General features: G+C 38.6%; 1 protein-coding gene across 1 annotated transcript; it reads right to left on the reverse strand.

Annotated features, from left to right (window-relative positions):
- Positions 1-2,426: 2,426 nt before the first annotated feature.
- On the reverse strand, positions 2,427-6,067 carry LOC6617953 (serine/threonine-protein phosphatase 2B catalytic subunit 2). Its single transcript, XM_002042225.2, has one exon. It carries the CDS (start codon positions 5,462-5,464, stop codon positions 3,752-3,754), a length of 1,713 nt encoding a protein of 570 aa, XP_002042261.1. The 5' UTR covers positions 5,465-6,067; the 3' UTR covers positions 2,427-3,751.
- Between the last annotated feature and the right edge of the window lie 4,236 nt (positions 6,068-10,303).

Genomic DNA, 10,303 nt, shown 5'->3' on the forward strand with positions numbered 1-10,303 from the left:
GAATAAAAATAGATTCGTATTCGATACTATCGGCATTGGACTGAAGCGTACAAAAGACCGAAAATAAATACCAGAACCGTTTATATACTAGATCGCACAATACTTTCCCCAATTTTCAATTTGTTGTTAATTAAAAATTTGTAGATTAAGTTTGCGAGTCTGTGTGCCACTATTAACAATTAAAAAAAGTTTAAATAAATACAAATGTATTAGTAATATATGTACCATGCACAGGATTTACATAAAACAATTTGAATTCAATTAAGACGTTATTAAGAAAATTATTTTATCAAAGATTTGGCAATTTAACAACTAATCACAGCTGTTCGAAAAAGCAATTCCGCAAAGGCTGAAATTTTAAAAATACTCACATTGATTTCTGGTATTTTTGGCTTGCGCTCTTGCCTCTCGCTCACTCTCATACTTGGAAAATGTTCCTGGTTTAAAACTGAAAACAGGTTCAAAATTGGGCGCCAACATTGAATACATGCATGTATTTGAAGAGTTGCAATTTAAGCAACTATTTCGAACACAGAATTTTGATTTCAGAAATTATTAAACTAAAAAGAAAAATTGCCCAAAATGTTAAGTTGACAATTCTGCTCCCAAGTTAAAAAATGAAAGTTAAATGATCGAACGCCATAAAATGGAAAGTTTGTTGCTGATTTATTTTATTCCGTTTATATAGTATGTATATGTATGTATAATTTAATAATATAATAAACGTTACTCATTTGTTATCTTTATAATTGCTTTAAGAGGCGAAATGTCTTATATATGTATGTATATACCATGCAGCCGTCTCGTTCCCGCACTTTTGATTCTGCTTTTGTCTGGGTATTATGTGTTATATTGAACGTTTTAATGCTTTTTAATAGTTCCCATTAGTATGTTGGTATGGTCTTGACGTATTATCAAAATCTACTCATCTCCTCAGCCGTTCTATTCAATTAATTACTTTTACTATGTGCCAGGAAGTTTCGCCTATGCCTCTCATGCGGTAGTTATGTACTTTCTTTATCGAGGGAACTAAGCAAATGTATCGTTAGTCATACATGGTGTAGAATTATTAATACTTCTTAGCTTTATACTTTACCATGGCTCTTGATACACTCGGAATGCAAATCGCCCTAAGAATCCAAAATTTACAATTAATTTATTTCAGAAAGTTATCTGAATATTGCCTACGTTTAATGGCTTAAAATGTATAGTTCTTTGATAGTTAAACTATATTTCAAACCAAAAATTTAAAAGTTAATTGTTGACCTATGCATATTTTGATATTAACAATTGAAATAAATATTAGTAGTTTTAAAAAATTATACTAAAATTATACCTGAAATGTTGTCCATCAATGGAAACACTTGTTAATAGCCTAACAATATTGAATTTAGTTTTCGATTTCATTATTTTAAATCCGTAAAAATACATACTTGTTGAAAATATTTGCGGCGATTTTCGAACATAAATGCCGATTGGTTTTCTGAGTGAATACAATCATTCTATGGAGTTGGTGTTCTTGCGTTCAATACTCGAGACTATTGCAATTAAATTCTGATTCGGGGGAACCCCCATTTCACTCGGCTAACTAAGTATGCATTTGCGGTATAACAACATCAACAATTTTAACCACATAGAGAACAGAAACTCTGAAACTTAAACGACCCATCATCAGCTGGCATCAACTTTCAATAATTATATAGTTGTGGTGGCGGATTAAAAAAAACGCTATATATATATGTATATAAATATGGTGTATCTCTCAATTAGTTGAGTAAGTTGTTTCCATTTCTCCAACTTTTTTTTATAAAAGCTAAGTTTCCCTTCTCGACTGCCTTGATTTGTTTCTTTTAGCTACGATTTAATTAATCTTGGTATTGTTACGTTACGTGCATAGATCACTAAAACTAACTGTTTTCCAATGCCAACTCGGTATATAATATATATATATATATATCTGTATAAATATTTAGATTAGAGTTCAATGCAATTATTGGTGGTTGAAGAGTCGAAGCAAAGTACAGCGTTAATATTCTTGGTTCGTGGATATTATGATCTGGATGAAGGCATTTCTTGCGTGAGTATGTATCTATATCTTATATCTTTTGATTTCGCATTGATAGTGGTTGTGATAGTGATAAGGGAGAAGCCGATACCATCGGTTTGGGGAAGAGGTATAGGCGCAAAAATTGAGAACTTGATTGCCATCAATATCATTGAATTGATCTGAAACGCCGAAACTCATCCGTTTCTCATGAGTGTTCCATGCCTTATACTTACTTAAATACATCTCATTCGCTTAATCTCATTGCAATTAGCTCATTCTAAGTCAAGGGAAATAAGTTTCGTGTGTGTGTGTTCGCTAGCGCTCTTTCTCTCTCAACAAAAATCGATTCGCTAAATTAGTTAATTAATTAATCGTTTAGTTCAATTTACACGCAGAAATATATTATACGTTATTCGGTTTACACAGTAATAGTTAAATATTTGATTTGCTATTTAAATGGTAAACGATCCGCTCTTTCAGTGTTCAAAATGCATTCACATCAATGGAAATCGATCGATCCTATTCATCGAATTTATTAATTAGCTAGACTGATCCTCAAACAAACGATTATCATCTTGTGATCTCTTATTGATTTTTGCTGCTTTTTGTTTGCTGTTGTTTGGTTTTTTGTTCGCCAAGCTACTGATAAAACGCAAATAGTTTATACACACACAGTCGTACACGTAAAATGTAACATATTAAGTCGAAAGTTAGATTATGCAACAATAATACATATACATATATTTAAGTATATATTAAAAAAAAATATATAAACTCTGATTTCACTTTCAATGTTTAATTCGTATAAGGAACATTTATGGACTATTGCGGCACATATTGCAAATGGTTTCGAAATTGTTTGCTTCTTTCTTTTGTTTCTATGCAAGATTACATTTCTAGAGTTCAAGGATTACGATTATTACAAAAATGACCTTTGCTCATTTCAAATTTCATTACACTTTCGGTTGCATCGCGGCCCTGCGCCTCGATATTTCTAAATAATCATATGTATACATATATGTACGCTTCTTTTTTGGCGCTGCTAAATGTTTGGAACAGATTAGCGCTGGATTTTGTTTCCCATATCTCTTCAATTGGATTAGTGTTGTTTCTTGCTTTTGGGGAATTCTGGGGTTATTATTCTTCTTAAATTATCGCAATTTCGCAGGGGGAGGGGTTGCAATTTGCTCATTCCGTTTTGTTCATTTTTCATTTTAAAATTTGCCCATTTCAGTTTATACATTACAACTTAAGCTAGGTTATGGGTTACGTTATGGGTTGGTTTTCTTCTATCGAGAAAGGGAATTTTCCTTTTTGGGGGCCGGCGCGCCAAAGTATGCCACACATAATTCTAATATCCAATGTGCGCGCGCCTGCGTTAAAACAAATCTCTGCTCCGTGCCGTCGGTTTGGAGGCTCTGGGCCATGGACATAGACATGGGCATGGAGCTGGTGCGGGATCACATACGAAATGCAGGGGGTTATGACAATTACTTAGAATAAGAATTGGTTTTAGTATTTAAGTTGTTGCTCTGCCATATTAAGTTTAATTAAGGTTCCGTTCGGTTGGTGTTCTTTGTGTTGCCTCCGCTCCGCTCCACTCAGCCCCTCCTTCAGACCAATTCAGACCTCGCCAGACTCCTCCGTGCCGCATCTGCATCTGCATATGCATCCTCGTCCTGCAGCCGCACTAGATGGCACAGCTTACCCATGTCCTGCCCCATTTTTGCCGCCCTGCTGACTGTGCTGATTCGGATCCTCGCTGGGCGTGGGCGGCTGATCCCGCCGCGGCGGCATCCGTTCGTTGACGGCATCCAGGCCCTTGGCCTCCGCGAACGAGGTAATCTTGTGGTTGGGCGAGAAGCCCTGCATGGCGTTCTTGAGCGACTGCTTGCCGCCGGAGAGGGCGCCGAGGGGCAGGGCGCCCGTGGGCGTCAGGCCCTTCAGCTGCAGCACCGACTCGGACTCCTCGCGCAGCACGGAGAAGACGCGCGCCATCTTGCCGATGGCACGGATCTTGTTGCGGATCACCTCCTTGCGCAGCGCCGCCTCGTCGTCGGAGAGCGGCTCCTCGCTCTCCTCGGTCATGAGCTCGTCGTCGGAGCAGATGTTCAGCACGTTCACCAGCATCTCGGTGACCTTCTCGCCCACGAAGGGCAGCGACCAGGTGAACACGTCCATGAAGTTGGGCAGCCAGTACGGGTGCGGCGAGCAGTTGAACTGCCGGATGTTCATCACGTTGTTCTCGTACTTCAGCACCGCCGCCTTGTTGTTGTACACGTCGAGATAGTTGGGCGCCGAGAAAATGGTGATCAGCGAGGGGAAGCCGGTGGTCTGGCTCTTGCGGTACATGCGGTAGCCGGCGTCCTGCGCCTCGTGCGCCCGGATGATCGACAGCAGGTTGTTGTTCTGCAGGAAGTCGCAGCAGGCGGCGTAGCTGTAGAAGTACGAGCAGCCGCGCACGGAGTTGTGCGTGTAGAAGTCCGAGTTCTTCTCGTTGCCGAAGTCCTCCAGCGGATCGGACCACAGCAGGTCGCACATGGGGCCGAAGGCGGGCGGCTCCTTGAAGCGGTCGAGCCGCCGTATGTCCTCCAGCTCGTGTATCTCCGGCGACAGGCCGCCGTGCACGCAGAGGAACTGCTGGTTCATGAGCGCCGCCAGCGGCAGGCAGTCGAATGCGTCCATGCAGGCGTCGTACACGCGCTCCGAGTACTTGATCTTGCACTCCTGCTTGAAGGTGAAGTACTCGGTTAAGTGCCGGCACTCGTGGTTGCCGCGCAGCAGGAACAGCGTCTGCGGATAGGTGATCTTTAGCGACCACAAATACAGGACGCACTCGATGCTGAAGTAGCCCCGATCGACGTAGTCGCCCAGGAACAGATACTTGGTGCTCGCGGGCGAGCCGCCCACTTCGAACAGCTTCATCAGGTCGTAGAACTGGCCGTGGATATCGCCGCACACCGTCACCGGCGCCTCGATATCGATCATCGTCTTCTCCTGACGCAGCAGGGCGGCACCGTCCTGGATGATTTTCAGGGCGGGCGCCTCCTCGATTCTGCCCTCCAGGATGAAGTGCTGCTTGAGCAGCTCGTGGTTGGGCTTGCCGGTGCGCTGGTCGAACACCTCCGCCAAGGTCAGCTTGTGGCTGGGCGGGAAGGGAACGCTGTCCACCACCCGTTCCTTGGTGTTTACTGCCGTGTGGCCGCCGTGCAGCTTTCCAGTGCTCGCTCCTGTGCCCGTTCCAGCGGTGGGACTGCTGTTGTCGCTGTTGTTGCCCGCTGCAGCGGTACTGCTGCTATTGTTGTTGTTGTTCGAGGCGGTACTATTGGCATCTGTGGCTTCCGCCGATCCGGCACTGACGGTGCGGGCACTTGTTGCCGCCTGGGCAACGCTGCTGCTCTGGTTATTCGAAGACATGGTTGGGACTTCTGTTTCTGTTTCGGTTTTTGGCTCTGCTGCTACGGCTACTGCTTCCCGTTTCCTTTTTCCTGGTTTTTATTCCGGGATTCGGAATCGGACTGCTCCTCTCCCGCTCCCACTTCCACTGGCTCGCTCTCCCGCTCTCGCTCTCTCACGGCTCAGTTCTGTTTCCACTGCCCACACACAAACGCACACACACACGCACAGTCGCTCACTCACTCACTCACACTCTGGTACTTTCCCTGGCTGCTGCTGCTGTGTGGTTGTTGCTGCTGCTCCTACTGTTGTTGCTATTGTTGCTGTTATTGTTGGAGTGCCTGGTGAGCCGCTTTATCGCCTTCCAGCTTTGATTCGCTTTCCTTTCCTTTCCGCTGGCTTTGCTTTGATTTTGGAACGCTGACTCCGCTGCTTTCTTCCGTGGCCTGCGCCGCTGGCCTAGCCGTTTTCCAAAAGAGCTGCTTTCACTTAACAACAATCATAGTCACTCTGTCTCAGTATTTGCTGCTTTTTTCGCTTCGACCCTGCAGACGTCGTAATTTCTCTCTTTCGCTACGTTTTTTTCTCGCTTTTTTTTATGGAATTTTCTGCAGTGTGGCCGTGGCTCAAAAGCTCAAACTTGCTGCACGGCCGCTGGAATGTCTAGTCTAGTCGAGACTCGCACCTGGAAAGTCATGGAAGTAGTCGAGTTAGGTACGTGCAAAACTTTATATTTCCCTTTATGTTTAATATTCTAAATACACTTGCTTTTATCTCTCTTCTCACAATATTATTTACATTAAAGATGTAGATAGTGAGGCAAAACTAAAATCTGAACTAATTCCGCACAGCAATGTACCACAAGGTGCAAAACTTGGATAATTATATCGAATTGGACTTGGGACGTTTTCAAAATGCCAATTAGAAAATATTTTATTTTGAAAAGCTAAGGCTATCAATTAAGCCTTTCATATTTATTACTCTTTAAACTTAGATAACTAAACATTATAAAATGAAGTAAAATGAGAATATAAGAGCCCAGATGCTGAATCTATCAATATAAGTAAAACCCTCATAAATGGAGTTCTTGCCCACCTGTCGGTTTCGCCCCACTTACCTGTTCCTTAATTTTCGAGCAAATTCTGGACATTACTCACTCCGTCCACCACTTCTCGAGCCTTCTGGTGGATTTGCTTCCCGGAATTAAATATGTATATGCTTATTTTGAAATTCCCCGGTGGCGAAATCGACTCAAACGAACTTTTAGAGGAAATAATAAATGTGCGCGCATTTTATTCTCAGGATAGGTACTTGTATATTTTTTTAATGTTTTTGTATTTCTTTTTTGGTTGTTTTTGTTTTTTTTTTCTTGTTTTTTTCCTTTTTGTTAATATTAATTATGTTAATAACATTGATAATCATTTTGTTTTCATTGGGTTTCTTCATTTTGTTTTGCATTCACTTAAGGTTAAAACTTTTTGTCTGCATTTTGTTGTTGCCTTCATTTATTCTCCATCGTCTACATCTCCGTTATCATCATCTTTATCTTGTAAATTAATTTGTTATCTTCCTTGGATTGCATACAATGTTTGTCACAACGGCGCAAATTTTATTTAATTTTTGCCAGCCAGCTGCGCCTTGCAATACAGTTTATAAATTTGTTTATCCATTAACTTTGGTTTCGGTTTAATAATAAAATTGAAAATTTTTAAGAGATTTATCTAGATGTGATGTTTTCTTGTTTGTTAATTTGTTATGTTGCATTTTTAATATTATTTATTTTGTTTTTGGTTTTTCTTTCCCATCTTCCATCCTTTTGTTTTGTTTTTCTTTTAATATAAGTATATAAACTTTTTGCTTTGACAAAGTTTTTCCAACTTATATTTATCATACATGTTATATATAAATAAATGTTTAAATATATATAAAATATGCATTTAAATTGATTTATCCAAAAGGTAAAGTTTTAATTGTTTTTTGTTTTTTTCTTCACTTGGTTTTTCTTGTTTTTTTTTTTTTGTTTTTGCTTTTCTTTGTCCATTTCTTTTTTGTTTATAATATATATTAAATTGTTTTCTTTTTCGTGTAAAGTTTTAAAGCATTCGAGGGCAGGAAGTAGATGTTGAAAAATACATGTATCAAAAAAATTAAGGTAACGTATATAATTACATACATACATACATATGATGAAAAGGTTTTCATTCGCATTGCAATGGATGAGATGAGTGGAAACGAAAAACAAGAAATCTTCCCATTTTCTCTTTATTCTCGTTAATTTTAATAAGTGTATATACGATTATAAAAAAATCAATTGGTTAACAAAATGGCTTACTTAAAGCGACTTAAATATTTGATTGTACATAGTAGTTCAAGCTAATCGATAAACTAACAGTCTAACGGAAATTTGAAAAAAAAAACTCTAAAAACGTTTATGTTCAATACGCGATTTATTCGATATCGAACTGAGTGTGGAATTGATTGTAATCGGTCATTCTGATTTTAACTTTCGGCTGAAATTTGAGTATAGTTTTTTATGGGCATTTTTTCATCACGTCTTGGCTATCTTTAAATATCATTCTCTGGGTTTTGAAACCACTTCAAAAACTGCCTAGACGTGTGCTACGAAAGACTTTTCGAATGAAAATTTTTTGTTTTTCATACCATACTGATAGGCAGCTTTCAAATGGTTTCAAAACTCAAGGGATTTTACAAAAACGGTGCCGAAAGTCAAGTTCGAAATAGGACCCATTCGTTTTTATATTGAAATTGTGGCTTGCTGTAGTTGGTAATTTGGTTTTAACTTTATATTCGCTTCTTCTTCTCTTGTATTTCCTATTCATATATGGTGTAGTAGAAAATGTACCGATAAAAAGTGTTATTTTCCTTTGCTTTTGGTATGGTTTTCGCATTTTTGCTGGGTCCTCTTCTGAGGTCACCGAAACGACAGAGAGAAAGACATAGAGATAGAGAGAGAGAAAAGATAAAGGGTCAAGGTCGAAGTCGAGTCGGGAGTTCACAGTGCCAGAGAGACGGAGAGAGATATAGAGCGAGAGAAAAGAAGAGCAGGACAACAGGAGAATGGAGAGGTTAGAGCGAGAGGGGTAGTCGTTAATATAATTTTTTGTTTAGTTCTTAGGCTTCGTGTATATAGTATAAAAGTATTTTTATATATTATTTGCTTACTCGTAATATGTTATATATTTTGGTTTTTGGTTTCTTCTCATATATGTGTATATTAATTAAATTTACTTTGGTTTTTGCATTTGCTTTTTTATGTTAGAAGAGCGCGCTAATTTGTAATTTTGCTTTTTTTTTTCCTTTTCTTTATTGTGGGAACGTTGGAGGAGAGAAAAGTATTCAGTTATATGCTATACATATGTATACGGGTTGCGGTAATTTGTTAAAAAGTTCTCATTTACTTTAAAAATAATAGTAAGAGCTTGCTTGCTGTAATCCATTATTGTAATTATTGTTTATAATATTTGTATTATTCGTATTCTTGATTTTTCATTGAATCGAAATGCATAAACGTCTTGTAAATTGTTGTGTCTGTGTGTGAAACGCTTAACATTAGATCGGTTTATATTGTATATGGATATATATATATGTAAATATATATAAATGTAAATCATCTGTAACCATTAACTGCTTGATGACGTAGCCGCTGATGCGCATGGGCACCCGCCCAAAGGCAAAAAACACGCGAGGAAGAAGCGGAAAGTGGAAACGGAGCCAAAAGCATGCTTTCTTCTTGGTGCTCTGCTCGCCAAGCATGCTTTCCATCACACCTCGCCCGCAAAAAGCATGCTGCGTGTGTTTGTTGTTTGTGTGGGTGTTCGGGTGTGTTTATGGGTGCCTATCAACATAACTTGAATATGTCACCGACTTTTAACTGTCCTTCTGATTGCTGCTGCACTTTTGCACATCGCGTTCGCATTCTCTGTGCTTTTTGCTTTCTTGTATCTCATGTTCGATTAGCTGCTGCTCGCTCTACGTCTCCTTCTCTTTTCGTCTCATGCTTGGCCTATACGCACGGCTTATTGGCCAATACAAGTCGAACTATCGTAGTTAATCTCTTATTCGCAAGTTAGTAAGTCACAAAAGCTATTACTAGACTAAAAACCTTGATTGCAAAATTGAAAACCAAAGGTTTACACTCGAAAAAGTGGGCTAGCGAATCATTTGTATTCGCAAATAAGCCGTGCGCATAATCATATAGTACCAACTTCGACCCTTAACTATTTCAAATATATATATATATATATATATATGTGTATATACGTTCTCTTAGGCGTATGTATGTATATTTGTTTATAAAGTACTTCAAATTGCTATAAGTTTGCATTTTGTATTACATGTTCTTTAAACTTTAAATTGGGTTTGTTTGTTGTCTTGTCGAATTTGAAAAATTGTTTTAAGTTTTTTTTTTTTGTGGTTTTGCATGCTGCACAATTGTTTGCTTTTTTTTGGTTTTAACATATTATTTTTGTTAATGGTTGTAAACGTTATTTGGTTTAATTTTCATCTTGTATAATTTAAACTTAATAGTTAATTCACATAGTTCGGTTTCCTTTCTGTTTTTGTTGTTAATGATTTTTCCCTTACGACTTATTGTAGAATATAATTATTTTTGTTTAAGAAAACGTTTCGCCTTGCCCTTTTTGGCTGCAGGCGGTTTTTGTTTGTTTAAATTTTCATTTTATTAAATTCATTTAATTAAATTACTTAACGCTTATAGAAAAAGGTGTAGTAAACAATAATGAAGTAGAAACAACAATTTAGTTTATAAATATATATTTATGTATTTATATTATGTGTGTTGCTGATTGTGTGTGTATATGTATATATATATAAATAGTT

This window comes from Drosophila sechellia, chromosome X (genome assembly GCF_004382195.2).
Source record: "Drosophila sechellia strain sech25 chromosome X, ASM438219v1, whole genome shotgun sequence".
Taxonomy (NCBI): Eukaryota; Metazoa; Arthropoda; class Insecta; order Diptera; family Drosophilidae; genus Drosophila; species Drosophila sechellia.

Coding starts and splice junctions, on each gene's coding strand:
- LOC6617953 (XM_002042225.2), bottom strand. CDS start 5,464: ATGTCTTCGAATAACCAGAGCAGCAGCGTTGCCCAGGCGGCAACAAGT.